This window comes from Myxocyprinus asiaticus, chromosome 17 (assembly GCF_019703515.2).
Source record: "Myxocyprinus asiaticus isolate MX2 ecotype Aquarium Trade chromosome 17, UBuf_Myxa_2, whole genome shotgun sequence".
Classification (NCBI taxonomy): Eukaryota; Metazoa; Chordata; class Actinopteri; order Cypriniformes; family Catostomidae; genus Myxocyprinus; species Myxocyprinus asiaticus.
In genome coordinates, this window is record NC_059360.1 from 34,714,152 (window position 1) to 34,732,717 (window position 18,566).

The window sequence follows — 18,566 nt, forward strand, 5'->3', positions numbered from 1 at the left end:
ATGCACATGTAAACAGTCCAGTACCTGCAGTACTGGTTTTCGAAACACTCTGGAATGTGACATATTATAACTATTGCAGAACTGCAAAGTTCTGTGTTGTCATCAATAATCTAAACCGTAATCACACCTTTGACTTTGCACAATTGCACTGCAATCTACATGGACATACAACCTGCAAAAGCGTTGATGCAAATACACTCACACGAATAAAATACTTTTCTGCATGGCTTCTTTTTATACATGCTAATAATCACTCACATTCAGAAAGGTTACAGTATATGCATGCACACGCACAGCACTTCGACAATATCTGTTTAAGCTCTGTACCGAAATGACTCACTGTGCTGCCTGTGTATGCTGTATTTAGCTCTGCTGTTACACAATAGTATTGCTTTCTCTCTCTTAATCACAAGCACCTTGCACTCACACATATGCACAAGCAAAAAAAAATCTCACATGGGCACACTCAGATCGGACCTTCTGTGGCTCACAACGACGGCCTTATATTTGCAGGGAGCTTAAGATCAGCAGTCTACTGCTTTTAGCACCAGGAAAATGTATTAAAGTAAAATGTAACACATTATTCCAGGCGCATTGAGCTGTGGTGCTTACTTTGGCAATTCGGGTTTGAGTCACTGATATATATATATATATAGAATTGGGTTGCTGATGATGTCATAAAACTGCGCTGCCATATTGCTATGCCGAAACATTCCAATGTGCCTATTGAATTAATAGGAAATCATCTCATTTCAGTGAATAAACATTGGCCATTTAAACACAGATTTTTATTTCTAAAACTTGCCTGTACATCCCTACAATGCAAACGTCCTACACATGTAATTATTTATTTATTTAAAGTCAGGAATTGTTTCTTGAAAGCCTGAGCGAGTTATGTATATCTATACCAAACATGGGTACCTCTAACAAACTTCAGTGGCGAACAGCTCTTCTGAATGTAAATTCAGTTCAATGAAACTGAGGAAAGATCACTGATATACTGTATATAGAACTGGATCGTTGACGCGACGTTAAACTGCCAGCAGGAGGTGAAGCCACCGGAAGTGTTCGAGCGGCCATCTTTGCATGCCCAAACTCTCATAGAGCATTATTGACTGACAGGCGAAAACACCCCCGTTTCACCGTCTCCGACCTGCGGATACAACAGTTGCATTTCGGCCTATAGTGACAATCATGTTTAATGTTTAATTAACTTGTTATGGATAATATTCGTTACGAGGGAGAAGATATACGGCGATCGCGATGTCAGAGCATTCATCTGTCCCGGTCTTCTGTCTATCAATGCAGCATAGCGATCACCAAAGGAAGTGGGCAAACTGTCCACAAGTTATATTGTAAGTTGAAAACGCTGTAATATCTGCTTGTTTAGGGTGACAATACGACCTTACCCCCGAAATGGACTTTAAAAAAAGTCTGACCGTGATTTCGAAAATCCTTTTAAATGCCTGGGATTTGCTTTTTTTCATATTGAAGTGCTCTCTGTAGTCATACATGGATACATGTCATAAATACGTGTTAGTTTGCCATTTAAATTTAGCGTATCAGTTTAATTTTAACCAACTTTGCTTTGCGTGTCTCCCCTCAGGCGCTGTGTGTGAGGGAGAGAGAGCGCGTGCTCTTATTCTAGTGACCGCGAGAAAAAGGCACTTTTTGATAAAAACATAAAACAAGTAACTCTGAACAAACACTTCGATGATCACAATAAACAAGTCTGAAAATGTCTGTTTGTATCTTACCTCAGTTTCAGCAAACTTGTTTACATTCAGCTGATCTGTTTGCCGATGAAGTTTGTTAGAGGTGGATACTGTTTGATATAGCTATACATAACTTGCTCGGGCTTTCAAGAAACAGAAAAAATTCCCGACTATAAATAAATAAATAATTACATGTGGGGGACGTTTGCATTGTAGGGAAGTACATGCCGATTTCAGATATAAAATAGGTGAATTAAAAAAATAAACGTTCTCCCCAGTTGGTATGCCCAGTTCCCACTACTTAGTAGGTTCTCGTGGTGGCGCATTTACTCACCTCAATCCGGGTGGCGGAGGACAAGTCCCAGTTACCTCCGCTTCTGAGACCGTCAATCTGCGCATCTTATCACGTGGCTCGTTATGCATGACACCGCGGAGACTCACAGCATGTGGAGGCTCATGCTACCCTCCGCGATCCACGCACAACTTGCCACACACCCCATTGAGAGCGAGAACCACTAAGGAGGTTATTACATGTGACTCTACCTTCCCTGGCAACCGGGCCAATTTGGTTGCTTAGGAGACGTGGCTGGAGTCACTCAGCACACCTTGGATTGGAACTCGCGACTCCAGTCATTGACGCAGACTGGTAGTCAGCGTCAATACTCGCTGAGCTACCCAGGCCCGCTAAAATAGGTGATTGAATGATTAATGTTTACTTGCTGAAATGAGATGATTTCCTATTAAGTCAATAGGGACATTGGAATGTTTGGGCATAGCAATATGGTGGCGCGGTGGCTTCACAGATATGACGTCATGAGCAATCCAGTTCTATATAAATTAAATATATATATATATATATATATATATATATATATATATATATATATATATATATATATATATATATATATATATATATCAGTGGGTAAGATTCAAGCAGACATTTTCAGAGAAGTTTATTTACAACATTGAAGTGTTCGTTCAGAGTTACTTGTTCCACATACAGTAAATGTTTTCATTAAAAAGTGCATTTTTCTCGCAGTCACTTGCCTGAGAGTGCGCATTCTCTCTCTCCCTCTCTCTATCACACATGCGCAGCGGGCACACAGAGAATGAGGGAGACAAGCAATGCAAAGTTTATTATACTGATATGCTATGCACACATAATGTATGACATGTATCCACGTACACTATATTGCCAAAAGTATTCGCTCACCCATCCAAATAATTGAATTCAGGTGTTCCAATCACTTCCATGGCCACAGGTGTATAAAATGAAGCACCTAGGCATGCAGACTGCTTCTACAAACATTTGTGAAAGAATGGGCCGCTCTCAGGAGCTCAGTGAATTCCAGCGTGGTACTGTGATAGGATGCCACCTGTGCAACAAGTCCAGTCGTGAAATTTCCTCGCTACTAAATATTCCACAGTCAACTGTCAGTGGTATTATAACAAAGTGGAAGCGATTGGGAATGACAGCAGCTCAGCCACGAAGTGGTAGGCCACGTAAAATGACAGAGCGGGGTCAGCGGATGCCGAGGCGCATAGTGCGCAGAGGTCGCCAACTTTCTGCAGAGTCAATCGCTACAGACCTCCAAAGTTCATGTGGCCTTCAGATTAGCTCAAGAACAGTGCGTAGAGAGCTTCATGGAATGGGTTTCCACGGCCGAGCAGCTGCATCCAAGCCATACATCACCAAGTGCAATGCAAAGCGTCAGATGCAGTGGTGTAAAGCACGCCGCCACTGGACTCTAGAGCAGTGGAGACGCGTTCTCTGGAGTGACGAATCACGCTTCTCCATCTGGCAATCTGATGGACGAGTCTGGGTTTGGCGGTTGCCAGGAGAATGGTACTTGTCTGACTGCATTGTGCCAACTGTGAAGTTTGGTGGAGGGGGGATTATGTTGTGGGGTTGTTTTTCAGGAGCTGGGCTTGGCCCCTTAGTTCCAGTGAAAGGAACTCTGAATGCTTCAGCATACCAAGAGATTTTGGACAATTCCATGCTCCCAACTTTGTGGGAACAGTTTGGGGATGGCCCTTTCCTGTTCCAACATGACTGCGCACCAGTGCACAAAGCAAGGTCCATAAAGACATGGATGAGCGAGTTTGGTGTGGAAGAACTTGACTGGCCCGCACAGAGTCCTGACCTCAACCCGATAGAGCACCTTTGGGATGAATTAGAGCAAAGACTGCGAGCCAGGCCTTCTCGTCCAACATCAGTGTCTGACCTCACAAATGCGCTTCTGGAAGAATGGTCAAAAATTCCCATAAACACACTCCTAAACCTTGTGGAAAGCCTTCCCAGAAGATTTGAAGCTGTTATAGCTGCAAAGGGTGGGCCGACGTCATATTAAACCCTATGGAGTAAGAATGGGATGTCACTTAAGTTCATATGCGTCTAAAGGCAGATGAGCGAATACTTTTGGCAATATAGTGTATGTATGACTAGAGAGAGCACTTCAGTAGGAAAACAGGCAAATCCCGGGCATTTTAGGAGATTTAGTAATACCGATCTGACTTTTCAAAGAACCCTCAGAGGGAAAAGGACGTGTTGTCAGTTGTCACCATAAAACAAGCAGATATTACAGCTTTTCCTACTTGCATTACAACTTGTGGAGAGTTTTGCCACATCCCTTGATGATTGTTGTGCTGCACTGATAAACTGCACACCGGGGCAGGTGAATTCTCTGACATCGCGATCGCTTTGTCTTCCTTGTAACAAATATAATCCAAAACGAGCAAATTAAGCATTAATCATTATTGTCACTAGTGGGTGAAATGCGACTGTCATATCCAGAGGTCAGAGACGGTGAAACGGCGGTGTTATCAGCTGTCAGTCATTGAGGCACACCAAGATGGCCTCTTGAACACTTCCGGTGGCTTCACCTCCTGCTGGCAGTTTACCATTGAGTCAGCGATCCAGTTCTATATACACCGATCAGCCACAATATTAAAACCCACCTACCTAATATTGTGTAGGTCCCCCTCGTGCCGCCAAAACAGTGCCAACATATATCTATATATATCATGTAAAATCAGAATTCTTTTTTCAGCGGTCTCAGAATGTATCATAATATATATAATTTAAAAAATTGAAAAGTATTCTTTACAATTATACCAAACACTTGACCCTCCTTGTTTTTGTTTTTTTGTCGAGTTATAAGCCTTTCATTTTGGGTATGCCACTAAAAAAGGAAATCTTTAAAAGCACCCTCAGAGCTTAAACGGTTAAAGAAGCTGAACTTTTTAAAATGCATCAGCGACCCTGCATTCTATTCGCATTTGCTTTTTAATACAAATTTTGTGTGAAAAGCCGAAACAATCTCTAACACTTTCCCAAGGCACAAAACTAATTGTTTTGTTCTGGTATTGCATTTGATCCAACGTTTTTTGGTTCCGAATAGAAAGTCTAACCCATCTGCAGTCTTTAGCGCTTGTTTTATGAGTCATACTAGATAGTTCCCTTGGCAGCCGACAGAGGTTGGTCTTTGTTTGGCTGGATAATGGAGGTGATCAGGTGGTTGATCATGGTGTAGGTCAGCAAGTGTCTGTATGTTCTAGAGGGAGAAGAGGAAAGATTGTAGGGACGTTAGAGTGTTGTGGTAGAATTGATCCAGGGTCAGATGGATCAAACCAAATATTCAGCTCTGGCTCTCTTCCTGATGTATAGCTATTAATCTCCTTTCACTCAATATGTCATATTTCTCTCCTTTATGTCCTGTCTTGGGCAATTTGTTCTCTCTCTGTCTTTCTGATTTATGTATAGTTTAAGGAAACATTACCAAAAGTTTTCATGTCACTACACCTTTATATAGGGCCTTTTATGGCAAATATAAGTGTGTGCATATGTGTTGGAGTTTGTGAGTATACATCTTATACATTTTTACGGGTGTGTGACGCAGTGTAAGATGGAAAGTAGGAAATGAAACTAGCTCAATAAAGCTTGCCACTACAAAACCCTTTAGCATCAGGAAGTCAGAGTTTAATTTGAACAGTATATTAGGCATGCACAAACACAAATAATTAATATTAATAAAATTATTAATAGACATATACAGCCCTAAAGCAATTATTCATGCTTTACTGACAGCATCTGATCTGTGAAATGTTTTCAGTTACCACTGAAAATAATGTCAGTTCATTATTCAGTTTGTAAAAACATAATTGCACTAACAATGACAGTTGTATTTAACCTGAAATATTCCTTTTTAAATTGCTTAGTATTATCTAATCCAAAGTATGTTTCAAACGATAGACGACTGCCAATGGCAAAGAACATATTGAATGTGTTTGTCATGTTCTGTGTTTGATGTGCATGTTATTAGCTACCCAAAATGATTTAGAAGACTTGTACTTAAGTATGAAATTGCATTTGTCATTTATGTAGTGGCCTTTATCTTGTGGCAACAAAAACCCTATGCATCTAATGTGAATACACATTGTTTTCTGTTCATTACTAAAATCAACATTCATATGTACACAACAGACAATTACTACTAACATGTTGTTGGCCACATTAAAGAGAATCATGTTTTTGTGCTTTGCCAATTCACTGGCACATGCACATTCATGCAGACACACACACACACACACACACACACACACACACACACCTTATAGTAGAGCTCAGGGCATTAAGTCAGACAGGGTGAGTTTGTTCCTCTAAGTGATCACTCGCTTTCTCTCTAATTTTAATCATGACACTTTATACTCCCCGGCACAATTTAGAGGTCACCACTGGCTGCAAAGAGTGTTAGGGAAACAGATAAAGGACATGAGATTTTATGAGGAGAGTTCACTCTTTAACTTGAGAAAGTGAGAGACAGAGAATAACTCATTCCTAGCCTAACACTGTTATTTACCTTTATAATTAGCCTTCCAGATTGGCCTACAAATTCATGTCAAGACATAACCATTAATTGCAGGTCTTGTTGACTAGAACCAAATTGGACTAAGTATGGGATTGTATATAATTTTGAGTTTTTTTTTATTCAAATCAAATAAAAAAAATCAGATCCCTTTATTGTCACACAACCATACACACAAGTGCAACAGTGGGTGAAAGTCTTAGATGCAGTTCCAAGCAACATAGCAGTCATGACATTGATGAGACATATACCAGTTTACAATAAACATCAGATTTACACAACACAATTTACATAACTAATATACACATAATTACACACAACACAATATACAAATAATAATATACAATGTACAGTATACAATACACACAATATACAATAAAAATAATATATGTATATATATATATATATATATATATATATATATATCAAATGTACAGTAGGTTGTATTGTGTTGTATTGACATTCAGGTTGTCGGTTGATAGTCAGTTTCCAGTGTGTTGTTAACAGAGGATATAATTTATGACTGTCCAGTGTAAGATTAATAAAGTGCAGTGCTGATGTATATTGATCGTGAGAGATCAAGAGTTCAAAAGTCTGATTGCTTGGGGGAAGAAGCTGTCATGAAGTCGGCTGGTGCGGGTCCTGATGCTACGATACCGCCTGCCTGATGGTAGCAGTGAGAGCAGCCCATGACTCGGGTGGCTGAAGTCTCTGATGATCCTCCGAGCTTTTGTCACACACCGCCTGGTATATATGTCCTGGAGGGCATATATGTCTTAGTTTGTATTTAAATACTTGTATTTATGGTAAGGAAAGTTAATGCACAAGGAGAATATGTTATGTGAAGGCTCACCGGAAATCCGCCTTGATCTTTAATACATTTTTCTGTATTTCTCTGTCTGCAGGGGTGGGCTGATGTGGCGGCTGAGGAGAACAATGATCTGGGTGCTGGGAATCTACATCGCCATCCCTGTTATCATCAAACTCTGTCCATCAATACAAGCAAAACTAGTCTTTTTAAACTTTGGTTAGTATTAATGCCATTGTTTGATAACTTTGAATATTTAAATCAGTATTTGAATTGTAGTGTTTTTAGCCAAGTATTTTTCAAATTTGGTGAGTGCTTTGATCAGTATATTTTATTTTTGGTGAATATTTATGCCAGTCATCATAAACTTTGGTGAGTATTTATGCCAGTATTTTTAAACATTGGTGAGTGCTTTGATCAGTCTTTGTAAACTTTGGTGAATATTTATGCCAGGCATGCTAAACTTTGGTGAGAATTTAAGCCAGTACTTTTAAACTTTGGTGAGTGCTTTGATCAATCTTTTTAAACTTTGATAATTATTTATGCAAGCCTTTGTTAACTCTGGTGAACATTTAGGCCAGTTTTTTAAGTTTTGATGAGTGTTTAGATCAATCTTTGTAAACTTTGGTGAATATTTATGCCAGGCATTGTAAACTTTGGTGAACATAAAGGCCTGTATTTTTCAACTTTGATGAGTGTTTATATCAATCTTTGTAAACTCTGATGAGTATTAATGCCAGTGTTTGTAAACTTTGAATATTTAAATTGGAATGCATTTAGCCAAGTTTTTTTCAACTTTGATGAGTGTTTAGATCAATCTTTGTAAACTTCTGTGAGCATTTAGGTCAGTATATATCAAAGTTTGGTGGGTACTTTGATCAATCTTTGTAAATTTTGGTGCATATTTATGCCAGTCTTTGAACTTTTCTGAACGTTTACATTTATCATTTAGCAGACATTTAGGCCAGTGTTTTTTTTCAAGCTTTGATAAGTGTTTAGATCAATCTTTTTAAATCAATCAAAAATTAATATTTATGCCAGTCATTAAAAACAGGCCTAATTACTCAAAGTTTACAAACTTTGTTTTGTTCTGCCTTTTTAACTCTTTGTATTCAGATCAGTCTTTACATTTTTACGTTTTGTTTGAGCCTTCAAGATAGATTACTATTGCGTGAGTTTAACACGGGAACATGATGGGTCAGTTGCCATTATTTTCTGCTGCTGCTGCTTATTTAGTCAAAGGACAAGCTTAGAGCATTTCTCCTCAAGGGAAATGTAGTATCCAAGGAGAGATTGTTACACTGTGTTTTAAAATATTCAGTGTGCCAGAACCACTGTGAACACACACGCATGCAATCTTCAAACAGCGATAAAAAGCATGTTGTATATTCATAAAGTAATTTTTGTTAATCTGTTGTGGAGTCAAGAAATAATAACTGCACATTGTGCAGTTTCCAAGAGTCCCAAGATTATTAAAGATAAAAATCTAAACCCTCTGGATGCAAGTCATGCCGGTGAGTTTTATGAGTTTTTAACCTTTTCTCAATTCATTCTTTGTAGCTATTTGCTGTTTATTTTTAATGTTATCTGTGAGTGTAGCTGTGGCACATGTTCTGGTGACCTAACACCCTCTCACATATGTTTCTCAGTCCTGTCTTACGCTCTGTCTCACTCTCTTTCTTTCAGATTATTTAAATGTTCTCTCATATTTTCTATGTGATATTAAATGAACAGTTCACCCAGGCTGATAATAGCCTTGTGCGGTTTCAGCAGTGTAGCTTGGCTTCTGTCAGCTGATGTGTTTCTCCACACCATGTTTTGCTTCTGTTTGCAGTCTGATCTAACTATGAACAAAATGTGTGTAAAAGTGTGTTTGTAAGCATCTGCGATTCTGCTTTGTTCAGGGAGAAATCTGTCTTAGGTCAGTGAACTTAGTCAAGTCATCAGTCTATTCTGAAGGCTTGTGACACACTTTCAGTTCAATTAATTATCTTTCCTTGTGTTAAAGGGGACTTTTTGTTCTACATTTTAGCATTTTAAAACTATACCATTTTGCACTTTCCCGAAGTTCACTTACAATATTAGTTTAGTTTTTTTTGCACACAAAATAGTCACCATTTATATTTACTTTACAATTTTTCACCCTCTCTCTGACCCTTATAATTAAACAGGCTGTTATCTACTGTACCTTTAAGACGCCTATATGTAAATGACCTCAGTTGTGATTGGCTAACCTCAACATACTTGCGAAGATGATACTGTCATTCATCAGGATGGGTCATGTTGCTGAAGATTGAATACTGATTGGTATTGGTATTTTTAAAGTGGGCAGTAGACAGAACAAAATGATTTGTTAGAAGGAATTTTGGCCTCAGCCACCAATCAATTTCATTAATTTGCATTTCGAATGTGAAAGTCTTTTTTTCAGAAGAGCTAGAAAAATTCTGTGATATCGCCCCTATAAGTCATTATCAATTCTTAATTGGTTTGAAAACTGATTTATCTCTCTCTCTCGTTTAGTGCGAGTGCCGTATTTTATAGATCTGAAGAGGCCACAGGATCAGGGGTTGAACCACACTCACAACTTCTACCTGCAGCCAGAGGAGGGAATTAACATTGGAGTATGGTGAGAACATAGAAATGTGATCTGAACTTTTAGCTCTGTATACAGCATACCCTGGTCCCTCCTTACCTCCATCCTCCTTTCTCTCTCTCCCCCATGGCCATGACTGTCTTTCTGAAGGGCATGGAAAAACCTGCGTCCTTATTGAAACACAGCCTGCAGCCCAGAGTGTGTGTATATAAATACGTAGTGACACAGAGGACTACGTGGCCTGTAGCTGCTGGCCATTTTGTGTGTGTGTGTGTGTGTGTGTGTGTGTGTATGCCCCTGTAGGTTTGACTTTCAGTGAGTAACAGTGAGAAGGGCCATACAAGCCTCCTGGCTCTGGTGCTGTAGTTTTCTCTCTTCTTTTATTTGTCTGCAATGAGTGGTCAGATTCAGTATTGAATAGGAGAGTCTATGTGCATTGTTTGTAAATGGGCCATATCCTACATTTTTGTTGCATTTCATAATTCAGTATGTCAATAACCTCTGTAATGATTGGTAACATTTTAGCTTGTGAAATGAGTAATACTTGCTTATGAGTTGGTGGTTTGTGTCGGTTCCAATGTGCAGTGGCCCCGAAAAGTATTTGGACACTTAAGCTATGCTTAAAAATATATGAAAGTCATTGCATCAGATAACAAAATATCAAACCAAGTTGTCTTTTAAAGATAGCACAATCACACTTTTCAAGCAAAACATTTAACAAAAAGAGGTTTGTTTGCTTGTAAACAATAAAAGATAGGTAGGTAGGGGGTCTGGGTAGCTCAGCGAGTAAAGACGCTGACTACCACCCCTGGAGTCGCGAGTTCGAAACCAGGGGTGCTGAGTGACTCCAGCCTCCTAAGCAACCAAATTGGCCCGGTTGCTAGGGAGGGTAGAGTCACATGGGGTAACCTCCTCGTGGTCACTATAATGTGGTTTGCTTTCTGTGGGGCAAGTGGTGAGTTGTGCGTGGATGCCGCGGAGAATAGCGTGAAGCCTCCACACGCACTATGTCTCCGTGGTAACGTGCTCAACAAGCCACGTGATAAGATGCACGGATTGACAGTCTCAGACGTGGAGACAACTGAGATTCGTCCTCCGCCGCCCGGATTGAGACAAGTCACTACGCCACCACGAGGACTTAAAGCACAATGGGAACTGGGCATTCCAAATTGGGGATAAAAAAAAGTTAGGTAGGTAAATAAGTATGTAGGTAGATAGGTTGGTAGTTGGATAAATAGTTAGGTAGATATGTAGGTGGGTACTGTTGGTAGGTAGTTAAATAAATAGGTAGGTAGATATGTAGGTGGGTACTGTTGGTGGGTAGTTAAATAAATAGGTAGATATGTAGATATGTAGGTAGGTATATTGTTAAGTTTGTAGATTGGTAGGTTGAAGTAGGTAGGTAAGTAGATAAGTAGATAGGTAGTTAGATAAATAGGAAGGTAGATGGGTAGGTACAGTAGTTAGATAAATAGGTAGGTACTGTAGGTAGGTAGGTAGGTATGTAGGTAGGAACTGTAGGTAGGTAGCCAAGTAAGTAGGTAAATATGTAGGTAGGTAGGACTGTAGGTATTTAAGTAGGTAGGTATTTAGGTAGTTTGATAGGTCGATAGATAAGTAGGTAGGTATGTATGTAGATAGATAGGTAGGTAGCTAGATAAATAGGTAGGTGATATGTATGCAGTGCTGGATACTAACGTATTACATGTAATCTGTATTATGTAATCAGATTACAACAATCAAGTACTTGTAATTGGATTAAACTACATTTAAAAATACTTGTAATCGTACTACAGTTACTTTTTATAGATTACATATTAACAAGGAAACAGCAGTAAATTATTCATAATTTGTTGATCATTTTCATATCAATATCATCATATTCTTACCCCAGAGCACAATAGTCTCACAGATGAACATTTTGAGCATGTGCTCCTTTTATGTTACAGCAGCAAGACATGCACCTCAGCTTTGGAATAGGTGATGGACTATTAGTAAGCAGTAAGGGTTAAAAGGGTTTTATTGTTTTTAATTGAGAGCTTTGACCTAAGCAATGTCATTGCTGTTGATTTTATGGTCATTAATGTTCGTAATGCTATTGTTCTATGCACTTAAAATGAACTTGATGTCTCACTGTTTTGAATTATAAACTCTTGCCATGCACTGTCATTGCTTTTAGATTTAATGTTTATTTCATTCATGTAATGTTTAATGCACTTTTTAAAAATGTCATAAGGAGCTCTTTTTGTTAGTAATAAAGAATCTAATATTTTTTTTACTCTTTGTACTTTAATGTTAAAATGATTATTCTACTCAAATGCATGTGACATAAAATAAAATAGAATTAGGTTGAAAGTAATCCAAAAGTGAGTGGATTAGATTACCCCAAATATGTAATCTATGAGATTACGTTACTGATTGCAGTTTATTTTGTCAAGTAATTTGTAATCTGTACCTGATTACAATTCACAAGTAATCCACCCTCACTGCATGTATGTATGTACTGTAGGTAGGTTGGTAGATAGGTAAGCAAGGAAGAGCAGGTAGGTAGATAGATATGTAGGTAAGTATGTAGGTAGTTGGATAAATAGGTAGGTAGAGAGATTGGTAGGTAAATAAGTATTTAGATAGACAGGGGGATTCATGTAGATAGACATTTATACATTTTTAAGAGTGTCTTAAGTGTCAAAATAGGTTTTTGGTCTAATTTTGTAAACATCAGAAGAGCAAGGAAAGTCCTGTTTTCCATTTTATGTCCAAATGTACAGTAACCAGTTTTGAAACAGCTGCATATCTCTCTACAAATGTCTTCTCTCTCAGGCACACTGTACCTGCAATGATGTGGAGGGAGGCTCAGGGTAAAGATGCTGAGTGGTATGACAGAAGCTTCCAGTCCAATCACCCTGTCATCCTTTATCTCCATGGCAACGCAGGGACAAGGTACACAAATGCACAGGCACATGTGAACAGTACAGTATATATAAATGATGTATTAAAAAGCTAAATTCCAAACTGGATCAGTCTCAGTTATAAGGGTTCTTTCTAATGCAGAACGTCAAATGCAATTTCTGTCTCATCTGTTCATTTTACCTGTGTTTCTGTTTCAGAGGAGGGGATCACAGAGTTCAGCTTTACAAGGTACAAAAAACATATTTTGCAATTAAACCCCTAGTTTTTTTGGTTTTTTATCATTCTGTTTCTGCCTGTCTTATTAGGCAGAACATACAGTATCATAAATCATACTGTATGTCATACTTTAGGTTCTTTCTTTCTGTCTTATTGTCCATTCATCTATTAGAACAGGTGGTGTTAAGGCCCAAACATACTCTACATAAGTACGTGAACGCAGACGCATCTTGCTACGCAAGCTCGATTTCATGCGTCGTTGCGTTGTGAAATGTGTGAGAGCGCAATTCATAACCTAACGCAAGTACGTGCTGTATACAGCGGATTTTCTTTTTGCCGGAGCAGCAATTTGAGGAGAGCCTTGCCGAACAATTTAGATTATACAAGCATATTTCTCTGTCATCTTTTTAGCAAATACAAAAGCACACTCCTCAACTGTCAACAAGTTGACTCCACCACATTCGGTTTCGTGGCGCTTAAAGTCTTTCGTCCCCTTGTGGTCCAAGGTTCGTAACCACCAGAGCAATGCAAGACCGCACATATATGTACAATGGGACCACACGATGGCCATGCCTTGGCGAAGCACTCGCGTCTGCGTTTGCGCACTTGCGTGAAGTATGTTTGGGACCTTAGACTCTTTTCTCCCTGTGCTTGACTCCACAGGTCCTCAGTTCATTAGGCTACCATGTAGTCACATTTGATTATAGAGGTACGTTTGGTGTGGTTATACATTATCATAAGAAACAAGTCAGAATCCTCTGTAGTTTGATTTGGCTTAAAGTACTCTGTGCTCATTGGTTTGATCAGGTTGGGGTGACTCCGAGGGCAGTCCTTCAGAGAAAATTATGACATCAGATGCCCTCTTCCTCTACCAGTGGATAAAGCAGAGGATTGGTCAGAAGCCCCTCTACATATGGGGTCACTCACTGGGCACAGGGTGAGCTGAACTCTCCAGATCATCTTCTTCCTTTCTCAGTAAACTTCTGGAGATGGAACTTTAGTTCTTGAAAAACATTTTAGTAAACTGTTTTACATTTTGAATCACTGCTGATGCTTTTCTTGTCTGTTTTTCCAGAGTGGCCACTAACTTAGTGAGGCGTCTGTGTGACAGGGGTACGTAAATGTGTGTGCATGCTTGTATTTGTGTGTTTATGTCTATTTTGCTGTCCTTTTGAGGATAACATTTCTCAATGTTCCCATAAGAAAAGCAAATCCTGACAAAACCCTTTTGTGAAATAATATAGTCCTATAAATAGACTCAGTTGTGTCTAATTCAAATCTTAAAATGCCAACAGGGTTAGTCTAATGCAGTTATAATTAGTTTGTAATAAGAGTAATGGATAGTAATTGAAAGGCTCTTTAAACGAGAGCTAATACATGTCTTTCGTGGTTGTAAGGAAGCTGAGAGCTGAGAGTTTCAAGAATAGACAAGCATTAATAGTAACTGACTTAACTGGATTAAGGTTGAACTTTCGTTGTAATACTCTAGACCAAGACTTTGAGTTACATAAGCTCTTATGAACAAAGAGGAATTATGCAATGATTTAGACCCCATTTTCTCTTTTTCAGGGACACCACCTGATGCTCTTATCCTAGAGTCGCCCTTTACAAATATTAGAGAGGAAGCCAAGAGCCACCCCTTCTCTATGGTGCGAAATCATTGACATGTCAAGTACATGCTAAAGGAATATTCCGGGTTCAATACAAGTTAGCTCAATCGACAGCATTTGTGGCATAATGTTGATAACCACAAAAATTTATTTTGACTTGCCCCTCCTTTTCTTAAAATAAAAAAAGTACAAATCGAGGTGACAGTGAGGCAATTACAGTGGAAGTGAATGGGGCCAATTTTTGAATGTTAAAATACTCACTTTTTAAAAAGTATAACCACAAGACATAAACAATATGCGTGTTAACATGATTTTAGCGTGATAAAATCGCTTACTAACCTTTTCTGTGTAAATTTATAGCCAGTTTTACAACTTTGTTGCCATGATGATGTAATGTCAAAAACCCTAAAACTATTGTAAAAATTTAAATTTGAACAACTTTACAGCTCAAATAATACACAAGTTTTAACAGTAGAAGTTTTGTTGTTTTTGTGTACACTCATTGGCCACTTTATTAGGTACCTCTGCTTATTCATTCCATTATCTAATCAGCTAATCATGTGGCAGCAGTGTAATGTATAAAATCAAGCAGATATGGGTCAGGAGCTTCAGTTAATGTTCACATTAACCAGCAGAATGGGGAAAAAATTTGATTTAGACTGTGGCATGATGGTTGGTGCCAGATGGGCTGGTTTGAGTATTTCTGAAACTGCTGATCTCCTGGGATTTTCATGCACAACAGTCTCTAGATTGTAAAGAGAATGGTGCGAAATACAAAAAACATCCAGCGAGCAGCAGTTCTGTGGGCGAAAATGGCTTGTTAATGACAGAGGTCAGGAGTATTGGATTTCGCAGTCTAGAGACTGTTGTGCATGAAAATCCCAGGAGATCAGCAGTTACAGAAAAACTCAAACCAGCCCATCTGGCACCAACAATCATGCTACAGTTGAAATCACTGAGATCACATTTTTTTCCCCATTCTGATGGTTGATGTGAACATAAACTAAAGCTCCTGACCCATATCTGCTTGATTTTATACATTACACTGCTGATTAGATAATCACATGAATAAGTAGATGAACAGGTGTTCCTAATAAAGTGGCTGGTGAGTGTAAATGTAAGTGCTTTTATAAAATTATAAGATTCACATTTCTGTCTTTAAACCCTCCAAAAATTGGCCCCATTCACTTCCATTAGTGCCTCACTGTAAGCTCCATTTTTGCTTTTTTAAAGAAAAGGAGGGAAGATTAAAAATAATTTTTTGTGGTATTTGACATTATGCCACAAATGCTGGTGATTGAGCTTAACTTGTATTGAACCCGGAATATTCTTTAACTGTTAAAGGGGTAGTTCACCCAAAAATGAACATTTTGTCCTTGTTTTCCAATTGCAATGTTATTCCGATCCCAAATGACATTCTTTGTGAAACATTAAAGGAGATGTTATGCCTAATGTTAACCTCAGTCAACATTCAGTTTCGTTGTATGTAGAGCACGACCGATATGGGATTTTTGAGACTGATACCGATTTAAGTGAGGGAAAATTCACTGATTACCGATATGGTGGCCGATATATTTCATTTTTGAGCTGGAATGAAAACAGACATTTTCTATGTGGATTTTTCACCAATTTTGCACCAATATGACTATGCAAAGGTACTTAGAAGGCTGCTTTTTAAACAAATATTTTTATCAAAGAACATTTGACATTATTATTATACATTGTCAACAAATTCTAGAAATGAACACTGAGAAAATAAAGAATAAATAACAATACAATAAATAGCTTAATAAACATCAGTACTATATGTTTAGTATGTCAATTGCTGACCATTAAAATAAAGAATACAGATAAAATAAATAGCTAAATAAACATCAGTACTGTTTAGTATCAGTCAAATGCTGACTATATTAATACTGCCGAGTCAAGAGATAAACAGCAGCAGTGGTGTTACACCGTATTCTGTTGTACAAGTTCAGGGGAAACTTTCAATGGTGGAAAACCAGACTTTTAAATATTACATTTTATAAATGCAACGACTGGAATTGTTCGGTTGAAGGGGGTACCAAACTGTGAATCCTGAACAAAACAGTTTGATGAATACATGTTTACACATTAGCTTCCACTCAGCTGACATCAATGAAAGTAGCTACGTGATTAGCTAGTTAGCTATAAGCTCGTCGTCATGGAGAGTAAAAGACGGAGGTTGTTTATTTTACTTTCAAGCATTGTGTCTCACTGACTAGGTAATAACATAGCATGAAATCAACACTCAACAGACACAATCCACCACCGCACTGTTGTCTGCTGAGCTTCAAAAAGATGTTCTGGTGTTTACCTTTCAATCTGCTACATTACTGACTGCACTGACAAACTATGGCTGGCTAACAGCAAACAGACATGAGTGACATGGTTGTCAGGGACAGGGTTAATGTTATATTAGTTATATTGAAAAGGGAAAATGATGGGGTCATTGTTTATTAAGTTTCCAGTATTTTATTTCACAAACTAATTAACAACTTACCGTGATGACCATCAGTTCAGCTCTGCAAACAATGGAGTTGGAGCACGCTCTGCTGGACAAACTACGCTATGACACCAATTCTAAAGCATTGTTTTCTGCATTATATGTTCTGAAAAAAAGTTCTCATATCGGCGCGTATCGGTAAAATATACGCCGATACCGATATATCGGTGAAAGGCTAATATCGGCTGGCAATATCGGTCGACCGATATATCAGTCAGGCACTAATTGTATGCAAAAAAGATGCTTTGAAAGTGAATGGTGAATGAGGCTAGCATTTTGCCTAACAGCTCTTTGTGTGTTCCATGGACTAAAGAAAGTTATACGGGTTTGGAACGAGGGTAAATAAATGATGATAGAATTTTCATTTTGGGGTAAACTATCCCTTTATAAAAAGTGTGCATTTGTAAATAAAAGTTAGTGCCTTTCTATATGTTTATCTCTAAAGGTTTACAGATATCTACCAGGCTTTGACTGGTTCTTCCTGGATGCTATAACTGCAAACGACATCCAATTTGCCAGCGATGAGAAGTAGTTTTATTTTTCTTATACTTTGTCTGTTTCTATGTGAGCTTGTGTTTGCTTTATGTCCACTTTGGTGTACTGGTTAGTGTTTACAAAACAGTGTCCATACACCTGCGTTGAGATAATCTATGGTCATGTTTGCACGTGCCGGCTTCCTTGGGGGCTTCCTTCTGCAGATTTGTTTTTGAAACCGACATATGTATATATAAATATCCCCTTCAGTATTCAACACATTGAGGACTTATAATGCCTCAAGTTGTTGTGATCATGTATATCATGCTATTGATTTTACACCCGGCCATCCATAATCACAGACTGTAATAAGACTAGATCCATGTTGTGAATTTAACTTTCCTCTTATAAATCTGTCTCTCTTGTGTTCGATTTGTCTCAAACTCTTGTGTCTTTCTTATAGTGTCAACCACATATCCTGTCCAGTTCTGATCCTGCATGCAGAAGATGACACAGTTGTACCCTTCCAGCTTGGAAAAAAGGTACAGTATAAGAGACGCTCATGCCTGCAGTATATTATCAGATGGACGGTCATAGTCGTGGTAATTCATTTGTTTTAAAGATGCTCTATTCTGCTTTGTTTATCCACAGCTGTATGATTTGGCTGCTCAGAGTAAAAGTCTGAATGGTCATAAGGTGCAGTTTATTCCTTTCCCCAGCTCTCTGGGCTACAGACACAAGTTCATCTACAAGAGCCCACAGCTACCAAATATACTCAGGTGCGTATGCTTTATAAAATGGTGCTAGCTGTACTTTTTCCCCCTGCTTAATGCTGACAAAACAGT

The 18,566-nt window shown here is 38.5% G+C and overlaps 1 protein-coding gene across 1 annotated transcript in view; it reads left to right on the forward strand.

Annotated features, from left to right (window-relative positions):
• LOC127455570 (lysophosphatidylserine lipase ABHD12) overlaps nucleotides 1-18,566 on the forward strand; it is a 33,466-nt gene that overhangs the window by 11,444 nt on the left and 3,456 nt on the right. Inside the window, exons 3-13 of the mRNA XM_051723576.1 lie at nucleotides 7,489-7,610; nucleotides 9,912-10,017; nucleotides 12,805-12,924; nucleotides 13,092-13,122; nucleotides 13,774-13,819; nucleotides 13,918-14,047; nucleotides 14,186-14,223; nucleotides 14,680-14,759; nucleotides 17,693-17,775; nucleotides 18,185-18,263; nucleotides 18,373-18,500. Of these exons, the coding sequence (XP_051579536.1) occupies nucleotides 7,489-7,610; nucleotides 9,912-10,017; nucleotides 12,805-12,924; nucleotides 13,092-13,122; nucleotides 13,774-13,819; nucleotides 13,918-14,047; nucleotides 14,186-14,223; nucleotides 14,680-14,759; nucleotides 17,693-17,775; nucleotides 18,185-18,263; nucleotides 18,373-18,500 (963 nt within the window). The remainder of the gene's footprint in view (nucleotides 1-7,488; nucleotides 7,611-9,911; nucleotides 10,018-12,804; nucleotides 12,925-13,091; nucleotides 13,123-13,773; nucleotides 13,820-13,917; nucleotides 14,048-14,185; nucleotides 14,224-14,679; nucleotides 14,760-17,692; nucleotides 17,776-18,184; nucleotides 18,264-18,372; nucleotides 18,501-18,566) is intronic.